At 36.4% G+C, this 24,772-nt stretch overlaps 1 protein-coding gene across 1 annotated transcript; it reads left to right on the top strand.

Moving 5' to 3' along the window:
* Nucleotides 1–1,952: 1,952 nt before the first annotated feature.
* Nucleotides 1,953–24,130, top strand: LOC149787639 (uncharacterized). Its single transcript, XM_089975580.1, has 2 exons — nucleotides 1,953–3,630; nucleotides 22,953–24,130. Exons 1-2 carry the CDS (start codon nucleotides 1,953–1,955, stop codon nucleotides 23,951–23,953), a joined length of 2,679 nt encoding a protein of 892 aa, XP_089831706.1. The 3' UTR covers nucleotides 23,954–24,130.
* Nucleotides 24,131–24,772: the final 642 nt, after the last annotated feature.

Genomic DNA, 24,772 nt, shown 5'->3' with positions numbered 1-24,772 from the left:
ATATGCTGGTTGCATTAGAGGGGTAGCCATTCTTGAGGGTTCTTTTGAATACAAACTCATCAGTCCCAAGGGATCCTGGCTGTAACAAAGGGATGGCCAGTGGTCGGGGGGGGGGGGGGGGGGGGCGGGAGGTGATTCAATATGGGAACTACTGTATACATCTTCACCAGGGGTTCGGTCAATGTGGATATGTGAGAAAACTTGCCAGTAGCTTTTCATGGGTCGATGGTTCTTTTAGTTTTTTTTCGGGGTTCTTCCTCTACCATTAATACTGGCCACTATGTATAGCCTATCCTGTGCTAAAACATGGTGTTAAACCCTACAACAACATTATCACCGTAAACAACAATACTATTTTTTAACAAAACCATAAAAATTGATATCAACAAAAACTGATGAATTCACCGTGGTTTAATCCAAGGCAAATGGAAAGGATTAGAGCATCAACCAATCCAAACCTACAGATGTAAATGAGGCTATTGAACTTGAAATTGGTTGAGTTGATGCTGCTGATGGATTGACTTGTATTGCATGAAGTACATCTGCTAGCATGGTATGGTCCAAATAAATCACATTCACACCAACAGATGTCACTTGTGCCACAAGGGCAGTCATTGTATGCAGAATAATGTATATATTTCCATCATCATTGTAATGTAATTAAGTACACTACATTTTTTATATATACAATTTTGTTCATTTTTGTTATCATTTAACACAGTCTTGGTAAAAAGTATTCATTTGTTGGCAAATCAAATGGTAACACAGCCAAAACTGACATTCTTAAATTGCTCACTATTGCTATGTTAAGAAATTTCAGGCTTCCTGTCCAGGGATTAACCAAGAAATCTCTTGTAGTTTTGCCCAGAGCAAAAGAAAGAAAAAATGTTGCATTTTTGATCAGTGATGTAATTGTTGTTTCTTTAATGGCAGGCACAAATCAATTTTTCCAGAGAAAAACTGAAGCCTCTGTTGTGACTGAATCTTACATGAATACAGGTTGAGAGAAGTAAAAGTTAGAACAAAAAGAATTTAATCAATAAATTATTAATCTCTTCAGAAGGAACAAAATGAAATTTTTTTATGTCAGGAAGCTAACATTGTTCCCCACTTAATTATGCATTGGGAAATAGTATTAGAAGCAACCACATAAAATCTCCTAATATTTAATTACAGTATGTTGGTGCGGCATTAATCATTAGGTTATGACGTCTGGGGATAGTAAAACTATGTTGCAGTCTTTCAAAAGCCAGTAATATACTAGGGTCATTTATTTACTGTGGCAATTGTTGTATTGAAATAACCAGTGCGAGGAGGTATAATGACCCAGAATAGGCCAACACTTTTGCAAAAATATGCTTAGGTCCATGGAACACCTGAAATTATTTCAAGATTTATTTTTATTGAACAAAAAATTATCAATGGACAGATGAATTTTCTGTATCATTCACATTGTACATTTGTGGTTTTCTAGATATTAGCAAACGAGTATTGGATGATTTAGGACTTTAAGCATTTTTGTTGTTGTTTTGTTCTAGTCACATTTGCTAAAGGTCAGTTCTTCAATTCAGTTTTGAAAACATGAACAATTTAATTGTATACAGTCATAGTCTATGAGCCATTTCACCATTATCTGATTTTCTGCTCATCTTGTCTAATGGAATGACCTCTTGACAGACAATTTGTTCTGTGTATCAGAATCATTTATTTAAATGATCTTAACAAAATTCATACCTCTCATGAGGCTGGACAACTACCATTTACATTTTACTAAACACACCAATATGCAGAGCTCATAACTGTGAGTGTAAGAAAGGTTTGCTTTCAGTTTTCCATTGACATTCTTTATCTTAGAAAACTGGTATGATCTCACCAATTGTAGCCATTTTTCCTCTTCCTTTTCAGGTTCACAGTGCTTTTATCCAGACTGGCACAATGACTGATTCACTATGATGGAAGTTGAGCCTATGACATGCTTTAGTTCACCGTCCACTTTGCAAACTAGTCCTAATGTTCTGACTTTATCGTCTGCTGCGAGTCAAGTGTCATCAGCTAGCTCTGTCCACTACACCAGCAGTTCTGGCAGTGGTAATAGGTATCCAAGGTTGTCTGCTAGGTCTGGAGCTTTGAGCCCAAATCAGAGTTTTCACTTTGAATCTGGATACTTGGACAATAATTATTCATCTAAATACAGAGATCAACAAATCTCAGACAAAATGGTTGTGGAATCACAGACTCATAATTTTCAGCCAATGACACCAGACCCTTTACCGGAGACTGCTGAGAAATTGGACAAGACGGATCTTCCAGCACCAAGGCAGCAAAACTTTACTTCCCTTCCCCCTGAAGGTGCTTTAACCCCAAATCAAGAAAATCCCAATGACCAGTCCCAGTTCTTTAATCACAGCCATCCAAGTTTACAGGGTCTGGGTCAAGAAGGCTATTGTAGTACTTCAACGAACAGAATGAATGGACATGATGACTTCTCAGATACAGAATTCAGTGAGCCAACTGACAATTACAGTGTTTTACCGTCCTTACGAAATGGCTTTTCTAGAAATCCAGAAACATCTGCAGAGGTGCTTTTTCATGGAAATCAAGATCTGAAAGAAGGCAATAAAGAGTTGCCAGTCCCAAAAGGTTCTCCAGAGCAAGTGCCATTTGAATCTTCCCACTCACCTACACTTGATGAGCATGCTGCACAGTCCGACAGTATAAATATGCCAAGTTTGACAAATGAACGCAATATTTGCAGTCCTCCGCATTTAAGTCCAAAAAATTCAGAATTGGACTTGCAAGGAAGTCCTTTTCAGGGTGAGAGAAAAAACAGAAGAAAACCTACCCTGGAAGACATTGTGCGGCGAATGCGAGAGACAGAAAATGAGTATTACAGTGATGATAGCGATATAGAGAATATGAATGGATCATTGTCTATGGAGTTGGAGAACAGTGAAGACGAGGTTGATGGTGACTTCAGTGCACAGATATCAACATTGCCAATGGTTAACTCACTGAAGGAACTCCATGATGGCAGTATTGACAGAACGGAAATGAGCAATAATAATGAACACTTATTGAACAATAACAATAAAGATAATAATAACATTGATTTTGTTGAAAAGTGCTTACCTACTAATCCAGATGTTGATGAAACTGGTATTGGTGGCACAGACAAACCCCAGAACATGGATGGCAAAACTACACTTTCCTCCATAGCCAGTGAGCATGTCAAAGGCAAAGAGGGTCCAATCTTTAAGCATCCCAATGTACTGACCCCACCTAAATTGAATGGCTGGCTTCACAATGCATTTAATGGAGGATTTCCACTCTTTCCCTTCCAACCAACCCCACCTGATATGCCCTTTGCTCCGTTTCTGTCTCCTTTTGACAGAAAATTTTCCTCCCCTGAATTGGAGAAGGACTACCTGAAGTGTCAGTACTGTGAGAGGACTTTTCGTCGTCAGAAAAACCTAGAAAACCACATTGAGAACACCCACCATGGAAAGAGTCCAAACCGCAAAAAGCCAAATGAAACCATGAACCAGGGGGATATGTACTTCAAGTGCACTCATTGCCCGTATACCACAAAGCATCAGAGCAACTTGTATGTCCATTTACGGATTCATACTGGTGAGTACATCCTGATTTCAACTCCTGAAATTCTATTACCATCGGTACTTGATGATAAATCAAATCAAACTGTAAACAACAAAGATCCAGATATGTTGTATCATAATGCACCTGCAAATCAGGGTCTGTGTTGTTTGTTCTACTGATTACTCCTAACAAATTGCAGACCTAGATCTTCTGGTGCATTATGACATGGCAGATCAGGGTGTGTGCAGTTTGCATTTGGATTTGTCTTTTAAGCAAGTATATTTATGTGCTTTTTTTTATACACACTTGAAACTGGATATATAATGTTATTATGTTGATTGTTCACATGACCCTTCTTTGATCCAACAGCTAGTTTGATAATAATAAATATAATAGTAATAATAATAACGAGTTATTTGAAGAGGCTCATTTGGTCAACAGATCAACCTTCCACGAGGCCCTCCAAATGACATGTATATGATGCAAAGATTTTACGTGTTCTTTCATTAAAAGTGCTATTAAAAACAGATAATTGATCTATTACTGTTATAAAATATATACAAAGCATTAAAAATTAGTACATGCAAGATTCAATAAAATTAACCTGCATAAGAATATTACTTGAAAGCAGAATAGTACTGAATTACACAAAACTATCTAAATTATAGTTTATGTAGATGTCGACTAATGAGCTTCTTGAACCCTGTGGACGAGTTGGCCAGCCTTATATAGGAGGGAATGGAATTTCATAGTTTGGCTCCAAGAAATGTACAACTCTTTATAAAATTTGGTTTGGGTAAATATAAAATGTTGTTGAGGTGGATCTTAGTTCATAGATATGTACATTTTCTACCAGTTCAATATTTAAAATAATCTGGAGCCAGCCAATTTAATGATTTATGGACTAGAAAACCTTTATGAAGTTGTCTTTTTAAATGTCAGTCACCCGGGGGTTTTTAAATTCTAGCTGTGGTATGATATATATATATATATGTATTAAACAACATCTTTCTCTGTTCTTGAGGGAGATAAGATTTCATTCTGTTTAAGAGATAAAATCAGTGAGGTTACTTGTTTAATGATATCATGAACTTGCTTTTACCAGCTAAAGATACTGCCAGTCATGATGCCACGTAGTTTTTCCTTTGCAACTTTTACTTTAGCTCAGCCACCTCTGATTGTTACTTTGGACTTTTCTGCATTTATCTTCACGATTGATCTTGGTTTAATTTATTGCTAAACTTATGGTCAGTGTGTCAGATTTTACTGATGAATAGCTCAATGTAATAAATCAATAATGTACAGCAGAAAGAGTAATGGTCCAAGAACTGATCCTTGTTGAAGACCTGACAATGCAAGTTTATTTATAATGTAAGCTTTTCTGTTAAGATTGGATTAAAACCAAGTTAACTTTTGGGGGTTTTGCAGCAGGATTTTGTGATTATCAGGCTCAAAAACCTTTGTAAGGCCCAGAAGTTGCAGGTTGTTAAACATTTAACCACTGTTCTAGTTCGTGTAGTGTGGCATAAATGTGTTTTACTGTGTAGTGTGGCATAAATGTATTTCATGTGTAGCATGGTATAAATGTCTTTAACAAAAGCCTGATTGCTGTGAATGTAGTAAATTGAAAGATTTTACAGCAATTTTTTCAGCACATGATGGGTCATATAAACGCCAGTATATCTGGTGGAGCAAGAATTTGGGAGATCCCAGGAAGAACCACTAGCCAAAGAGATGCTACAGGCAAGCTTTCTCACATGACCAAGTTGGCCAAGACTCAGATAGAGGTCTGATATCAGTAATTTGTAGAGGCAGTCACTTGGGCCAGACATTTTCTAAATTCATGATAGACATGTCTTAATAATAGTTTTGAAAGTGTTGGTAAAACTTGTATTGTTTTGTGGTTATTCATATCAGAAGGTTTCCCTTCTTGTGTAATGGATTTGTCAGTTTAGATTTTTTGAAAAAATACCTGTAGAAAAAGGTCTGTATAAGTGAAGGTGTATATATACTCGATTATGTCATACCATACCCCACCTCCCTTTTTTTCCTTAGGGCTACAAAAACCAATTTGGCTTTGAACTTTGGCAAGTCAGATCCATCTATATATATAATGCTTGACATTATAAAATCATTTGTATGATAAATCCTTGAGTACAATCATAGGTCACATACAGGTATAAAAATAGTTCAGAAAGATCTGATTCACAATATACCTGTAATTCTACATGCCTTACAAATAAACAATGAATGTTAAGTCCACATTTTGTTATTCATAGTATCCTATAAATGTTTAAGGTCATCTGGTACAAAAACCAAGAAATCCTCCTTTTTTGTCCAGTCATTGTAAATCGTCTAGTTATTTTAAATATCTTCTGACTACATTTCCTCATCTTGTGTCATACACAGATAACTTGGGTGGAGGCAGCTTGAGCTCAGTAAATAACATTTTGATCATACAGTATGTGAAATGTATTAAAAGATGCAACTGAACACATGCCATTTGTGGGGCAAGATGACAGGGATTTCAGAAAACCACCCATTGTTGCATGGTACTGAACAAGTATCAGACTCACTGCTTGATGATAGGGTTGTCATATGGAAAAAGAAAGAGGGTACTGCCTTCACAAGCTAAGGGATTATGGTCAGACATGCCATGAAAGTTGTAGAAATCCACTGAACAAGTATTTAAAGGTACAGCTAGATGAAAAGGATTGTCATCTTGAAAACAAGATGAGTACTGCCTTACAAATCAGGGGTCTAAGTTTTACTGGCATAAAACTCGGGAACTATCACTTGGGAATTTCACTTAACATATGGAAAAGGAAAATACCAATTAAATCCAAACTTTTATTGCATCAGGCATGGCATTTATAAAGTAAAAAGCAAAATTAATACAAATACAGGTTGTTAGGTCATGCATGAAAATGGAAGCAATATACTTTCTAGTAAATATCCAGAGTAAACAACACTGATAGACATATCATCATCATCATCATCATCATCATTGGCGACTCGGTCTCGAAAGACCATGCGAATAGCGCCCTTGGGGTGTTGTCTGTCTCTGTTGGCAACGTCTGCTGTGGCTGTGCAGGCCTATACGTGAGTGACAGTCCCTACTGCAGTTGGTGCAGACATACTGGGAAGTCTGCGTTACTGTGGTTGTTGTTGCGTTCTTCTTTCTCTTACGTTTCTCTGCCGCCAACTGGCCTCTCCTCGCGTCAGCGACTGATATGCCATTGTTTACCATCAGTCTCCAGGTGCCTCGGTCCTCAGCCAGCTCTTCCCAGCCATCGGGTGAAATGTTGCATGCCTTCATGTCCCTCTTGCACACATCTTTGAAACGGAGTGAGGGGCGTCCGACTCTTCTCATGCCAGTGGCCAGCTGTCCATATAAGATGTCCTTTGGCAGCCTTCCATCCTCCATGCGTCGGACGTGACCCAGCCATCGAAGGCGGCATTTAATTAGCAGGGAGTACATGCTGGGGGTACTTGCACGCTGCAGGATCTCGCTGTGTGGAACACGGTCTTGCCAGCTGATTTTCAGGATGCGTTTTAGGCACCGTATATGGAAGGAGTTGAGCCGGCGTTCTTGCCTCATGTAGGTACTCCACGTCTCACTTCCATATAGAAGGGTGCTGAGAACGCAGGCCTGGTAGACTCGGACCTTGGTGTGCTGTCAGCGCGTTGTTTTCCCAAACCCTCTTTGTTAATCGAGCCATGATGGTGTTTGCCTTTCCAAGCCTTCTGTCCAGCTCCATATCAATCGAGAGAGTGTTGCTGATGGTTGACCCTAGGTAGGTAAAGTTGTTGACTGCTTCCAGGGTGACACCGCTGATTTTGATTGAAGGGGCAATGGTGGTATCTTGCACGCTGACATTTGTTTTTTCCAAGCTGATTGTGAGACCAAACTGCGTGCAGGCAACAGCAAAACAGTCTCCCAGTCTCTGGAGGGCTTCCTCGGTGTGGGCCACAAGAGCTGCATCATCTGCAAAAAGCATCTCCCTGATGAGCACAGCTCTCACTTTGGTCTTTGAGTGCAGTCGTGCCAGGTTGAACAGCCTCCCATCAGACCTGGTGTGTAGATATATGCCATCCGTGGACGTGTCGAAGGCGTAGGACAGGAGCAGGGAGAAGAAGATCCCAAAAAGTGTTGGTGCCAGCACACAGCCCTGCTTCACACCACTGTTAATTGGGAAGGAAGTTGAGGATGATCCATCATACAGGACTGTTCCCTTCATATCTGCATGGAAAGAGATTATCATGCTGAGGAGTTTTGGGGGGCAACCAATCTTACTCAGAAGTTCAAAAAGGCCCTTCCTGCTGACCAAGTCATTATAGACATATAATGTTGTGCTAATTAGTAATTAATTGACCCATCATGTTTTCAAATTATTAAAACCGAAATAACGATATGTACAAGTTATGTGTAATGAATACTATTATGAAACAGAGAAATGCATATATGCATTTGTTAGTTGAAATAGTAGCATGAAAACATAAAAATATTTAAATTTACGGTATTTGTATGTACAGAAACATCTAGGGCTTCCAGCAATACCCCATATTTATTAACTTTCAAGGAAAAATGCTCATTTAATTAATCACTTACAGGTGGTGGTCAAACAGGGGAAGTGTAATAATACTGCCTTTTGCATGTTGTCAGTTACTCCTTTTTGAATTAATGTACTTAGTGGTTCAAGGTCATTTAAAGATCAAATAAATAAATAAAAGCAGATTTCAGTCATGTACAGATGTTGTCTTGGCCAACCCAGGATGTGGCTACCATTTTAGGTGCTCACATTGCAGATCACTCAAAAAGCTTACCTCTGTCCACATGCGTTTGAGAAAACTTGACAATAGCATCCTATTGGCCAGTGGATCTTAGTGATAGAAAACAACTTTAATGAACTGAAAAAGTTCTTCAGCAGTAAAATCTCAAAGGAGGTATGTTTCTCTATCCCACCAGTGTCAAAAAACTTTGTTAAAAAATGTCTCAGTGAACTTGATACCAAGAAAGCTACAGGACTTGATCAGATTGGTCCACGACTCATTAAATCTTCTGCCTTTGCTATTGTAGATAGCATAACATTCATAATTAATTTAAGTATTGCAACCTCATCTGTCCCCAAAATATGGAAAACTGCAAAAGTAACTCCTATTCACAAATCTGGTTCTAAGGATGATGCTGATAACTACCGACCAATTTCAATACTACCAAACTTGTCAAAATTGATTGAAAAACATGTCCATGACTCATTCATGTCATATTTAACCAAACACTTGCTGTTACACCCTAATCAATCAGGCTTTAGACAGAACCATTCCTGTGAGACTGCCTTGATCTCCCTAACTGATAAATGGCTTCAAGCACTTGATCAAGGTAGAATAATAGGAACTGTATTTGTAGATTTCAGGAAAGCTTTTGACATGGTGGATCATGAAATCCTTTTGAAGAAACTGAAAATCTACCAGTGTGATGAAAGAACACTTAGATGATTTACTTCATACTTAAATGAGAGAACACAACATGTTTACATAAATAATGTTCTGTCTGAACCTGAAACAATTAGATATGGAGTACCACAAGGCTCAATTCTAGGTCCACTACTATTCATTTTATTTATTAATGACCTACCACTTTTACTAAGAGACTCAATATCATCTACAGATCTCTATGCAGATGACACAACATTGTCAGACATCCAAAACACAAAGCATGGGCTCGAAATTTCTTTACAGAATGCACTAAACAAACAGGAAAACTGGTGCACATGTAATGGCATGGTGGTAAATACTGGTAAAACTAAAATATTACTTATCTCAACACGGCAAAGAAGGACAAATCTTGATAGTGATGAACTATGTCTGACATGGAAGGATACAAATCTGCAAATAGTCTGTCATGATAGGCTACTTGGTGTTCTGGTAGATAATAACCTATCATGGACTGAACATATCAAACACACCAGTAAAAAAGTCAATTCAAGTTTATGGCTTCTCAGTAGGATAAGACATTTTCTCCCTGAAAGGCACAGGAAACTATTTTATAACAGTTACATACAACCCTATTTGGACTACTGTAGTACAGTATGGGGTAATTCAAATGATAAAAACATAGCAAAGCTGGCACATCTTCAAAAAAGAGCATTTGGGCTAATATCAATCCAGAAAGAAAGCAAGGAAAGTTTAGCTGGTAGGTTAAAAATATTACCTATTAAAGACCGAATCTGTTTGAGAAAAGCCAAATTAATGTACAGGATATCTCAGAATAGTGCTCCTGAATATTTACAATCACTATTCCAGTATAGGCTACCTGGTAATACTCCCCACCTGCGATCCATGTCTACCAAACAGTATAAAATTCCCAAACCAAATAAGGAGTTATTTAAAAAAAGTTTCCAATACTCTGGAACTCTCCTCTGGAATAGTATTCCAGCTGAGATTAGAAATGCCCACTCTATTTCCTTCTTCCAAACCCAATATATCCAGTGGCTTCAGAGATGCAGCTTAAATAAATAAATTCCTTTGTATGAGGGCCTCAAGGTAGATTAGTTTTTAGCTAATTGTGTTACCCTCTTTAAATAAGGTCATTATTATTATTATTACTAGGTTCTTCCTCCATCTTGTCCGCCAGTTACAGCTTTTCTTATGCTTTAAAGTGGCGCTAAACCCCACAATACTAAACCAAGTCTAGACTGTATCTGCATAGAACATTTGCTGATGTCAGTCTTGGGCAAATACATTAAAACCTCCTCCCCCTGCTGATACTTACATCTGGCTAATAAATTTGAATCCCACCCCATGAGCAGTTGCTGGCATAATTGAGGTTATGACATATTGTGCATGACATCAAAAATTAAGTTATGGTAATGCACAGCTCAATCTTAACTTTCTTGTTGATTGATATAAATGTTACCTTTTTTAATTTAATTATATTTTAATCTAGAGGTGTAAACTCGCATGCTTCAGTTTCATTTGCAGGTGTATTAATTTAAATTTACTTTGGTCATCACTATCAATGTGATCTGGTACCCAAACATGTTATGTACCTCCGTCCTCATTTTTGTTTCACTACATACCCCACCCCCAGGTGGCTATTATTGATTTTCCATGGCAAAGTAATGAATACCAAAACGAGTTTATAAAGATGACAAGTTCTCTAATAAGATACCAAATCCACATCACAAATTTATGTACATATGATTGTCTTTGTTTAGTTATCTAGTTTCCTCATTATACAAAATGCTTTTTTTTATCCCCCCAAGATCTCATACTCTCATCTGTTTGGAGATGTTTGATTGGTGTACATCCATGTTACAGTGATGTCTGTTTGAAGATGGTGTTGGAGTAATTAAATATCCCATGATTTTCAAAGAAATTACAGTGTTTGTAATTATTTAATTGGGTAACTGTATAGAAATTCATCCCTATGATTTTAGAGAATAACAGCAGCCAGCTCGTCCTGCATAGTCTAACACTAAACAAATCTTTATATACATGTTGATGAATATCTTTAAACTTTGCTGGCTTTATAAAAAAAAAAATCCCTAAAAATTAGGGTATAAGTGCACAATTTTCTTTCTAGATTCTGTAATCAGTTAACTGTTCAGGTTTTGTTGTTTGACCAATATTTTGTATCTGCCACAATAGCAATAATGTTAACACTTATGTTATAAAAGTTATTTTTGATTTCATTGTGGTTTTAAAGAACAAAAAGGTGGTTGTTTAGATCAACACTGGTCTTTAGCTGTTAGATATAAGCTTTTTTAGGATCTTGTGGCAGTGAGAAGGATGGTTCATCATTTGCCATTCAATTTTGACATTTGACAACAATTATGAAAAAAAAGTGACAGTCCATGCGCAACAGATATAATTCTAGCTCGGAGAAAATATAGTTCAAGGGAGGTAACTGCTATATACCAGAGTTAAAAAATCAATAACCTCAACACAGCACTTTCTTTTCTTATTTTCCCCTGGTGAATTCAATCTTCATTGATTAAATGGAAATTTTTATAAAAGTTTTAGAGCATGGGGAGAAATTCAGTTTTGGAGGTAATTAGTTGATTCCTCTGTTTATTTAGCAAGATTCATCCTACTGCAAAACACTTAACTCCCCAAGGAATTGAAGTGTGCTCTTTAATTTAGCAGTACCATTTTAAAAAACTCATTTTTTTAGTCTTGTTTTCTAACACAGCAAGTTTAGATACTAGGGAGTGATATTTTAGCTTTCCTTCATTAAAGAAAAGAATCCAGACTTGGCAAGGAAAGGACTTAAAGAGGAAATAAATTTTTATTTTTGTGAATTTGAGCATGCTGGCAGCAAAATATTAGCCTGAATGCCAACTTCATTCCATTTCATGCATGTGATTGTGATATTATCAATCACAAAATTTTCACTGGCATAAATTACATGCTTGTGACTCCAATTTTTTATATTTTTTTTGTTGCTTGCCTGGCTAAAATGCCGTGTGAGCTCATGGTATAACACCGTATCAGTCATCATTTCATCAACAAATCTTGTTACTTCACTCCAGAGTGCACATTTTTGATCTGATTTTGATCAAACGTTTGAATACGGGCATATATTGACAGATTCTCAGAAGAGTGTAGATATGAGTAAAAGTTGTGCATATAAGAGTCGTGCATATTAATGAGAGTTTGAATATTAGTCACAGACTTTTGGATTATATGTTTATATAATTAGAATCTAGGATGAGCTTGATAAAGAGTGAGATCCATGTATACTAATGAAGTGTTACAGCATCTAATTGGCTGAGCTTGTTACCCTACTCTGGAAGCGGTAACTTTTTTATATTACTTTGATCAGATTTGAAATATGACTTGTATCTTGAAGATCTTGGATCAGTTTCATAACGGCTAAGTTCCATGCATGATGGTATAATACATAATGGAGTCATCTTGCATCTAATGATATTTTTGTAATCATTTTGATCAAACTTTGAATTTAGTCTTGTATAATCAAGATCTCACATGAGTTTGATATTGCACAGGATCTAGGCATGCTAACGAGGTAATCTACATGATTGGTTTAGCTTGTTGTCATTGCTGAGACTGTATCTTTGATCCACTTTTGATTAAACTTGGTAAATAGGCTTAAATCATCAAGATCTAGGACGAGTACAATTACGAGCAGCAACACTGCATATTAATGAGGTATTTTTCATTACATTCGATGAGCTTGTCTGCACTTTAGCGACTCAATTTCAGATCATATTTTTATCAGACTTTGTAAGTAGGCTTATATCATCAAGATACATGTTTTATTCTGAGCATGATCTATATGCTTCTTAATGAGGTGATCTTGCAGATGATTGGCTGATCTTATTACCATTGGAAAGACTGTTTTTTTTACCCAGATTTAACCAGATGTTGTGAATATGTTAATATCATGAAGATGTAGGATTATTTTCATTATGGGTGGGACATATAAATATTTTTGATGTGATCTGATTTACTGATAGTTCTTTTTACCACTATGGAGACTAATTTTGACAGGATTTGATCAGACTTGGTGAATAGGCCTGTATCATCAAGATCTTGGTTGAGTATTTGTACTAACAATGTGACATTGTATCTGATTGGCTGAACACTATGATCAGATTTTGAACAGTTATAGTCTTAAATATCAAGTTGTAGGATGAGGCTGATTATGAGCAAGATTTGCACATGAATGAGGTAATCTTGTATTTGATTGGTTAAGCTTTTTCCACCATGGTAAATACACTTGTATTTTCATTTTTGTAGACAGGTTCTGTAATAATTTTGACATGTACGTTTCAAAAGTAATCATGCCTTTATCTTGTGAAAGGAATTATGGCTTTATCTTTTGGAAGTGATTATGCCTTTATCTTTTGAATGAATTCTTATAAAGATATAGTAAAATAGGTCAAATCAACATGATATGAAGTTTTGGATATAGTGTACATGTATTGTGTTCTTAAAATATATCAGCCAGCTTAGCAAATTGGTTCTGTGTAAGCCAGATGAGCAATAATTGGGCCACTTGGACCCTTGATTTAATTTATAGTATTGTGTACCATTAAAAGCACTAGATACTTACATCACAGTTATATGATGTTTGAGTTGTAGAAGATGTGCAGAACTCATTTTTGGGTATATCAGACAGTCGATTGGTCTAAGGCAATTGTGTGTCATCTCTGTCCATATGGGTTCATGTTATGGGTTCATGTCTTGGCTCAGCCAATGTGGGTATGTGAGAAAGCTTGCCAATAGCTTCCTGTGTGTTGGTTCTTCCCACATTCTTCCTCCAACAAATATAGTTGCCAGCATGTACAACCTATCATGTGCTGAAAAAATGGCATTAAACCTGACAAAACCTCATGACTCAATTGAATTTAACAGAAGCTGCTATAACTGAATTTCTTGTAAGATTCCAGATGAATGTTATATTATTGTTCACTTGAAACTATTTAAATGATACAATTATTGATTACATTTTTAGTAAGAATACAATTGAAAAGGTTGTTATTATTAAACAATGCAGTTTGCTTTATTTACTGATCTGAATAGGACATGATGGGCTATTTATAGCAGCCTGTATAACTAGTAGTGGAAGAACCCAGGAAAACCTTGGTAAGAACCACTGACCCATGGAAAAGCTACTGGCATGCTTTCTCAAAACCCCACCTTGACTGAGCTTGAGACTCAAACCCACACAGATTGGGGTGAGATGGCAGTGACCACTCAAGTCTAGTGCTTTAGACCACCCTGGGACCCTATGTGAATGTGCATTCACAGGCTACCCAAGTGACCAATATCAGACCCACCTTTGGCATCTTTTTTTTAATGTTTACATTTCTGTTTATTTATGTAGCTTGATTCAGAGCATTGGTATTATTATTTTTGTGTTGGTGTAAGATATTTTTTATACGTAATGTTATGAATAAATATCAGTTCTTTTCGGCACAGGAATTAGTTTTACATTTTCTTTAGACTAATGCTGGCATTACAAAGTGATTGCTGTTTTACAGCAATATGCCAAAATCAAGAATGATGGGTACAAATTTCATTTTGCAGAATGGTTTACCACAATTATACTTTTCCAACAAAAATATCAAAGAAAGGTGTAATGGCAAACTAGTCTTGAGCTGAAAGTAACAGTAGGGCAGACTCAGTGCCCTCTCACATTTGCTATGAACTAAGGTCATTTCATGACTAACAGTATGATTAATGCAGAATCAACCAATCTGATATACCAGTAGCTATTTTTAACCTCTTTGTTTGCAGACCCAAAAAGTTATTATGTACTTACAGCCTACTAGAATAGAACTAAGCAATGAGTTTGCCCAACAAGACATTGAAAATAATAATCTTGAGTCAGATAAACAAATGATGTCATATTTAATCACTGTTTGAGCTTTCATTGTAAGAAATAAAAATTAATGTCTGAGGAGATAGACAGCACCTATAAATGATGAATTGATTATATTGTTGGCAACACAATCTGATACAGAACAAAGTTGACAGATGAAACAATATTATTTTTTTAATCAATTTATGAACTCAGTAGGTGCTCACTGATGAAGAAAGTGGGTGATCTTTCAAGGATTGTGTCGGAAACCTTTTGTTGGAAGCCTGATAATAGCCTGACAGTATCACTTTAATTCTGTTGACATAGGTCCATGATTGATCGTAAGTCCAGCATCCTCTTTTACAGAATTATGACACATTTTTATGAAAACTTCATCCTGCAATAAGGGTAATTGTCATAGGGAAGGTATGATAAGCTTGCCATTGAAACATACTGCAAGAAGAATATTATCTGATACCTTAGCTGTATTTATGTAGAAAGAAGTGAAATACCTTAGCTGTATTTATGTAGAAAAAGTGAAATACCTCAGTTGTAGTTATGTAGAAAGAAGTGAGATACCTTAGCTGTATTTATGTAGAAAAAGTGAAATACCTTAGTTGTAGTTATGTAAAAAAAAAAAAGTGAAATATCGTAGCTGTATTTATGTAGAAAAAGTGAAATACTGTAGCTGTATTTATGTAGAAAGAAGTGAGATACCTGGCATCACTTTGTGATGTAGATACTGAATAAATCATGAAAATCTTGTCAAAAGATTCTCAATAAAAAAATGAAATAAATGAACTATTCACTGAACTTCCATCCATCCATCCTTCTTTCCAAAATACAAAACAGTTGGCAATTAGGGTACATAACTCCATCTGATAATTGTATATGTAATACAGATTTGTATAAATGTAAATTAAATTCAGTTGTTTTGATTTTTCTCCTAAGACAACATGAATCATCTGACTGCTTTCCTGTCACTAATATGTTTACTCAAGAAATTTATGAAATGTATAATTACTTCTGTTTCTGTTATTATTTACCATATATTTCTTGATTATTTCTTATTCAGCACAACTTAAAAATATTAAACTATAAAGTTTTTTCCTCACTGAAAATATATTTACAAATAATGTAAAGTTGGAATGGAAAGTAAAACTATTTAAGCCCCAATACATTCAAAAATTAAATGATGGATGATATTTATGGATTTTTATGCTTGGGATTTACTTTATGCCGATGGGCCATAGGTGGCAGTGTGGCCTAAAGCAATTGCCAATCACTGCCATCTCACCTCCATGGTGGTTAAAATCTTGGGCTGAACCTATATGGGTATGTGAGACAGCTTGCCAGTAGTTTCCCATGTGTCAGTTCTTCACAGGGTTTTCCTGGGTTCTTCCTCAACTAGTGTGATAGGGTGGCTGGATTGATGGCGTGATCTTCCTCACTCCTTAAGGTCTTTGGTTATCGTTACCTAGTAGATGATCCACTACGGTATTATTGCCCAGACTGAGTAAATAGTATATGAAATTAATGGATGGAATAAGAGATCTAAGCAAAGATACAGAATACAATAATAACACAATCCCCCATATGTAAAATACAACAAATTTTATCAATTACGTAAACAAAAATGACATGTGAATAATTCACTTTCTCTCAGAGATAGAACAGATTTCATCATTTAGAGTGACAAAATTAACTCATATTGCCAGTATCACAGCATCACCTGGTGCTTCCAGTCCTTTACCAGTCACTGCTGGTGATCAGTTGATTTTTTATATGTATTTACTTCTCTCTCTCTCTCTCCCTCTCTGCCCTCTTTGGGTCATCAAATCTTTATGGCGGACTACACTCATGCTCACTGTGCAGTGAGGTGTGGAACTATTTTGAGTTTTACTTTGTGCCTTTCTGAGCACTCGCTTGCTCATCCTCAAACAAGTCCCTCTGTTCTAATCTGGTTCCAGATCTCTTCCAGACTCCCCGTCCCTTTGACTTTTTATAATGGGAGTGCACATTCTTTTTGCCCCAAGAAAAGACTTCCCCTTTGGCAGAAAAACAGACTGATTAATTCTACGAGGGGAGCTATTCTAAAATCCCTGAATTATCTCTGGGAACACAACCCCCACCCCCACCCCCTTGTTCAGCTTAGCCAATCAAGATTATTTTACTTTACCAGCCAAAATTCTTATCAGGCCCATAGAAGTCAGAAATTTCTTTTTAGTCTGCCTTTATTAATAACTATTCTGGAAAATATCATTTTATAACACTTTATTCAGATGGACCACAGTTTGCTTTATATCAGTTCTATCACCTGCCGCTACATGACCTTACATTAACTTGTCACCTTTGTCTGTCCCTAACTGTTAACAAGTGAATCCTAATCAAAATTAACTTCCAGTGAGAACAGACTCTATCCCTCGCACTCAACAAGTTATTTCAGGACTACACATCAATCTTAATGTTTGTGTTACACTGACCACGAAAAAAAAGCACGTTTGACATTATACTCAGAATATTTTGCATCATTACAACCAGTCATAGTGGCTGCCATGTATCAAGTGCTGAAAAATGGCCTTAAGCCCACAACAACAACTTTATGCTATTGAAAGATTTTCCTGGAAAGTGTAACCTTTGTTTTTCTTCAGTTTAAATACTTAGTTTTTGCGTTGACAAACATACCCAGGCTATTTGTCCACTTGTATTTACAAGTGATAGCTGAAGGAAGTCTAACTTTTTCAGGATGCTCGTCTCCATGAAGCATATTCATTATTATGTACATTGTAGAACAACTAAAGATAAGACAAGCTATAGTTTTAAGTCACTGGTCATGCAGGACAAGTAGCTAACTGAAATTTGGCTGTTTGATTGTAGTAGCCATGGAAACAATATCATGGAAATATAAACTAATTAATGCAAAATATTAAAATGAATGACAATTTGTTTAAACGTCTTCATTTATAACCAAAATATTTTGAGAAGTAACAAAATAATGAGGTCAGAAAATGGACCGAAAACAGAACTTAGTGCTGTTCATCCTGTGAAAAAGTTCTTTGCTTACATTTAATCAGACTACAGGGTTGAAATTCAACACATGTACTCACAACATGCAAGTTAATTTTGGAAAATATGAGTTGTGATTTCAGGCTCTTGCATGTTTTTCAAGTGCCAAATTTTCCTGCAATGTACAATAAATTGCTGGTAAACTTGACTACTGTACCATGAGATGTGTTATTTAGCATGTCATTGAATACAGGTTTTTACTGATAATACACTGGACTAGGGCACAACCATTACATTTTCAAGGGGATGCAGGAAATCTTTTATTTTTTACCCAACCATTTTAGTCAGAAATAATGAAATATTTCCAAGTTACATCTTATGCTAGGATGTGATTCAGGCAAAATAGTAGTTGCCCCAGTGCCTGTGATTTCACCCAAATACACAAAGTGAAATTGATTTTACATTTCCCTCCAACCCCTGGCCTTATTGTTTCAGGCCTTTGAATATTTTCTTATTCTAAGCCTAATGTCAGCTCGTGTCTGGGTGTTCAGTAAGCAATGCGAGGCACACTTTTGTGCTTTTTATAAACTTTTGTCAATTAGATTATTATTTTTGTCTGCAGTAACATTGTAATCTTAACATTCCTGCTGTAAATGACACATGAAGCTTGAATAAATGGTTAAAATTTGATGCATTTGTATTGGTTGACTGCTAATTAAAATAAACGGTTTCTTATCAACCTGTAGAAGTAGGAGGAAATTTACTTACACCTCAGTATCTGTCATTTGATTAAAGCAGTGACCTATTTTTGAAGTTACCCTCTTTAGCAGTAACATCATTCTGCTTGGAACCAAATTGAAAACTGTTTGCATATTTAATGTGAATTTCTTTTGCTTTAATATTGTTTGACTTAAATCTTTAGAAAAATAACTGGTGTAAACATTCAAACTTCTTATTTTCCCACCACTTTGCTCTAGACAGACCCTGTTTAGGTATTTGTCTACGTGTCATTTTGTTGGACATATAATCCGAGACATGTGTGTCATATATTAGCCTCGCTATTCCCTAAACACCAAATGATTGTTTCTAATACATTCTAACCTGGTGGAACTGATTGTTCCTGAAAAATAAAACTTGGGATTGTGTACAAGTCTGATTTAAGTTACAGACATATAACCAATGCAGCTTTATGTGTAGGGTAGTCTTTTTTTGTTGCAAGTCTGATTTGAATTATAAACATATAACCAATGCAGCTTTATTTTTAGGGGATTCTTTTTTTGTTACAAGTCTGATTTGAGTTATAAACATATAACCAATGCAGCTTTATGTGTAGGGTATTTTTTGTTGTTGTTACAAGTCTGGTTTGAAGTTTAAACATAAAACCAATGCAGCTTTATTTTTAGGGGATTCTTTTTTTGCTACTTTTATATCACATGGATAATAAAATTTCATTTGAAGCTGATAGAAAAATTATTAGTTCTTATTCTCAATCTCCTGAATTGCAAGTGTGTGTGTAATTCTCCAGAGCGTCCGCCTCAGATGCGGGAGGTTGTGGGTTCAATCCCAGGCTGAGTCATACCAAAGACTTACAAAAATGGTACTAACAGCTGCCTTGCTTGGCGCTCAGCATTAAGAGGTTAGTGTTAGGACTGGTCGGCCTGGTGTCAGGATAATGTGACTGGGTGGGACATGATGCCCCAGTGCTAGACATCACTGTAAACTGCCACACTGCAGACATGGTAGCACTGTGACTGAAAAAGTTTTAAAGCTATGTTACAAATCCAAAACACACACACAGACACACTCCATATGATACTGTTGCTACTGCCATTATTTGTACCAAAATATGTGAACAGTCAGTAGGGTTGGGGATGGGGTGATTTCAGCTGTGGTTCAACCTCAACCAGTTATCCTTGTGACCGTCAGCATACTTAATATCCATAGAAAAATAGGAAATATTTTTAGTCCAGTCTTTAGTCAGGTTAATCCTTTTCATTGATCTAGCATGTCAGGTAACTTGTACTTACCCTGGACCTATCATTTTTAACTATTAAAGAAAGGGCATAACCCTGTATTGAAAAGGAAACCTACCAACCGTGTGATTCCTTTATAAAATGACCTTGTTTTGTTCACTCATTGTGTATATTACTTTACCAGTTCAAATAATTGTTGAGGCCTCCCTATCCCAGAATGAAGAAAGATCTACAAGAACTTGTTTGTTTTGATGCAGTGATGCGTATTAGTCATTTTCAGGGTTATATATTTTGATTTACTACTCAATAACAACATCACAATGAACTGATTTTGGTCTTATCTCAAAGTAAACTAACATGACACAGATATGAAGGCATACTGTAAATGTTAGTGCTGACACAAATCTGAACATCGCAAACAGGGTCACATGACATTAGTTCATGTAAAGTGGCTGTTCTAGGGAGAGCATGTGCTTGGATAGGATGCCAACTGGTATTGTCTGGAAAAGGCACAAAATTTAGGGCTACATTTTTTCACTTTTTGGAAAGTCATTCTGGATGATTGGAAGAAATATTTTGAATGATTAGATTCTCTAAACCAGGTAAGATATTGCATCTGTGAAAGATGCACATGTACTTTATAGTATGTGTTAACTTGGTGATATTTTATTGGCATTTCTTTCCCATAATTTTCAGATATATGGAGTTGTCTCCCACCAGATTGTTCACTTGGACACAAACTAATTGGATATAAAAAGTACTTTCATTTATTGATGATCAAAATAGAATGATAAAACTGCTGAGGAAGCAGTAATAATAATAAATTAAGTCTCACAATATATGCCAGTCTGAATATAGGAGGTAATGTTAAACACCAAACAGGTGTAAAAATGTACACTCTGTACAGCACCTGTGGCAACAATAAGAAAACATGATTGACTCCCTTTAATAACGTAAATATTGTTGACTGTGTGATATGGAATGGTTTGGGGGAGGGAAGTATGTGTCTTGTTTTAACACATTGTTTGCTATATCATGTTGAGGAATCTGAGCTAAGTGCCATTCCAGGGGACACTCACCTGAACTAAGTGCCATTCCTGGGGACACTCACCTGAGCTAAGTGCTATTCCTGGGGACACTCACCTGTGCAGGTTGAATCTACCAGACTTAGATTACAAATCCAGCACTCTACCAGGTGAGCTACCACAGTTCCTGGATGCAGGTCCATCGTCTGTGGTTCTTAACACATTAACCCCTAGCGACGACTTTACTGGGCAGGAGGTAGTAGCCTACTGCTGAGCTCTGTAGCGTCATGGTCATGCATGATACACTAAAGTGGGTTGTATTATAGAAAGGTAGACAGATGTAGCTCTACAATGATACCAAATAATCTGGAATATCTCATTGCACTACGAAATACAGATAGAAAAACCTCATTTTTTTGTACCCAACTTTTTTTAACACAAAATTCGCCCGTGGTTAGAATCCAATTTTGTGTCCGGATTTTAGACTTTTTGGTCTCAGATCAAAGGCAAACCGGTATGAACTGCAAAAGACAGATGAGCCTTTGCAAAAAGTAGGATAAGATGGGTATTTGGAATAAAGAGTGGTCTCCATACAAAAATAATGGCTCCGTTTAGCAACAACAAAAAAAAAACTTTTACCCTTCTGCTCAATTGCGTGAGTCAAATAGCCAACGAAAATCAATGTTTCTAACACCACTAGGCAGTATGTTATTGAAATATGACTGGGGATTTGGTGTTTTCGAGTCTATTCAGAAATAGCTTTCAAAATGTGTTTCCTACTCGATTTTCAGGCAAAAATGACAAAAAGCTCCAGGGATTATTGTGTTAAATATCTGTATGACAGTGGTGTTATGTCATATACATTATAAGTGCGTGTCTTCTATGTACACAGGCCATCTGTGATACATTATGGCACACAGGCCATCCAATATTTTGGTAGCAAAAATGAACATGTATACGGTATGTGAAATGAAAAGATGTCTGTTACATAAAATTTTATTATTTTATAAATTTTCTGCTTCTAATTAGGCAATCAGCACCGCAAGTTAATCGGGTTACCTTGCTATACCTTTTTGTTTTTCCTGTGTTTGAATCATTTAAACTAATTGTACTATCCCATTTCATGATTAAACTGCTTTTAATCAAAATAAAGGTTCATTATGTTGGAAAGCTGTACAACAGTTTTGATGATGTTCCTATTATACTGGTTGAATTGTTTTTCTGATTCAGGTATATCATTTTTAAAAGGTGACCTCACCAATATCACAGTAAACTTGTATGGATCTCCTTAAGAGCATTATAGTGAGGGAATACCATAACTACATTATAGTGAGGGCATAATGTGGCTACATTATAGTGAGGGAATATTAGCACTAGGAGTACTTCCAGCATTTTAGTGACAGACTAGTGTAACAGCACTATAGTGAAGGACTTGTAACAGCATTATAGTGAGGGACTGTTGTAACAGCATTATAGTGAATGACTACTGTAAAAATATTCTGATACATTTTACCGTTGGTAAGCAGATGCTTTTGACACTGGATTTTTGCATTGTTTTGTTTAAGGTAATTTTAATAGTAGTAATTGAGGCAACTGGTATGTCTACACTCACTGTGATATATGATCCAGTTAAAGCTATAAATCTACTTGGTGTTTTTTTATTTAAAAAAGCTCATTATCTCTCCTACCTTTGTCAATACAATGAGAAGAGTGCTAAAATCATGCACAGATTGGACTTAGTGTGTATTTTTCTTTGAGCGATAATGGATTCAAAAGAACGTAATGTATTGGCTGTGATATTTTGTATAGAGGATCCCTTTCTTTGCCAACATTACAAAAGTAGGTTCTTAAGAAATTATGATTAACAATTTTGCCTGTCATTATTTGTACTCACTAATGAATAATTTAAAAAGTTAAGACATAATAAATACAGTGGAAGACTGTTGGTTATTTTTGTCTTGTTTCTGCTTTATATTATCAGGACTAACAGAATAATTGCATTTTTGTTTATTGCAGGGGAAAGGCCATACATTTGCGGTGCATGTGGTGTCCAGTACAGCCAGAGTCACAGTCTTAAGAGCCACATCATCAATAAACATGATGGTATCATGTCATACTATATCAAGGAAAAGAGGACACGATCACCAAGGGGTATGGGATACCTAGCCACACAGGTCATGAATGGAGATATGTACAAGGTTCCAGGCAACATAATCCCTCCAAGCCTACAGCAGTTGCCTGGCAACAATGGTCTTCACTTTCCTTCTCACCTCCAGCCACAAAAACCACTCCTTTCCCCACAGCAGCAGCAAAATATCCCTCCACCCACATCTCTTCCCTCACCCCATCTCAGTCTACTCCAGTCAGGTTTTGGAAATCCACCTACTCCATTCTCACAGGCCAGTCAGCTTCCTCCATCTCAACAGTCTCCTAAGCAACAGCAAGGATTTCCTGAGCAGCGCCACCATATGGACAGCCTTGACCTATCTCATGCATCTTTGGAACAAAATCTTCTGAACAAACTTGGCATGGGCTACTTCCCAAACCTTGGCTCTTTTATGCATGGTGGAAAGCCTAGTCCCCCCTTTCTTGGAATGAATGGTCATGGCCAGATATCGCCACATTTTAATGGCCTAACCTTTTCAAAACAGAATGAGCAGGTGGTGTATAGACCACAAAGTACATCCCATCCACCTAGAAGCCATCTTCCACTTCAAGAAATTCACGAAAATGTGAAAGATGATAATTTTGGTGCTATTGACTTGACAAAAAAATCCAAACCAGAGTCCCCATTCTACGAGAATGGAACAAAATGTCTTGATCGCGGAGACTGCAGCAACTGCGTGCATGCATTTAAGTTAAAAATGTTACGCATGAATGTCGTGCGCATGTTGAGCATTCTTGTTCCAAACTTGAATTTTGAAGAAAAGGGAATCAGTGCAGAGGGTGACTCTGTTGATGAATTGCTTCGTGATGTTATTGAGAGTAATATTCATGATGAAGAGATGAGTGAATAGGGCAGCTATTTTACAGAAGTCATCCACATGATCATTATCACAACCAGCATCAGTTTGCTTTGAGAGCCATTTATCTCTGTTCATGTACTTGTTTTACAAGTAAAATGTAAACTCCAGTGTGAAATGGTATAATAAGAAAATGTAGCTTTTTACCAAATGTATTATGCCTATTTCTGGATGGTATTTTCCATGCATTAATGATTGATCTGAAAGTGTGAAAGCCTGTGCTTGAAGCACTGCAATGCTTCTCACATTTTATTTAGCATCTGTCAATTTGATCAAAGGCAAGAAAAGTTTGAGGAGCAAGTCATGGTTCCTTTTATGAACATTTTGGCCGAATATGCATCAAGTTTTTATGCTCATAATTCCATACAATTCCTGCCAATTAATAAACTGCATTTTTTTTCTCCATAGCTTTTCAGCACAGCCAAAAAATTTCATTCATGAATATCATCATCATTGACAATTATTCCTAGTCAATTTGTTTTACTAGTTGTCACAATATGTATTCATATTTATTGAAAAATAATTCTTGACAGAGTTTACATTTATTTTTTTTCTCTGCAGTTCTGAACTGCTTCCAGCATCACTCTTGCATAAGTTTGGTCCAAGACCTTCATTTATTCATTTTCTGTTGTAATTGAAAACTTGCCACCGACATGAAATGGACACTTGGTTTGACAGCTTTACTGATGTGCAGCACAAGTGTACTGGTCTAGTTGCAGGAAAGACCCCCCAAAAAAGCAGATTACAAAATACAAAATAAATAAAAATAAAATGACTAGATCTGATCCAATGGAAAATTTCAGGTCATATACT

The sequence above is a fragment of the Sinohyriopsis cumingii genome, chromosome 11 (genome assembly GCF_028554795.1).
Source record: "Sinohyriopsis cumingii isolate HCF-2022 chromosome 11, ASM2855479v2, whole genome shotgun sequence".
In the NCBI taxonomy this organism is placed as follows: domain Eukaryota; kingdom Metazoa; phylum Mollusca; class Bivalvia; order Unionida; family Unionidae; genus Sinohyriopsis; species Sinohyriopsis cumingii.
The sequence above is the reverse complement of the archived record's forward strand: the minus strand, read 5'-3'. Positions and strand labels throughout refer to the sequence as shown.

Bases quoted from the DNA above. Each gene is read 5' to 3' on its own strand.
- LOC149787639 (XM_089975580.1), top strand. From the start codon at position 1,953: ATGGAAGTTGAGCCTATGACATGCTTTAGTTCACCGTCCACTTTGCAA. The intron at 3,631-22,952 runs GTGAGTACATCC...TGTTTATTGCAG, and splicing joins CCATTTACGGATTCATACTG to GGGAAAGGCCATACATTTGC.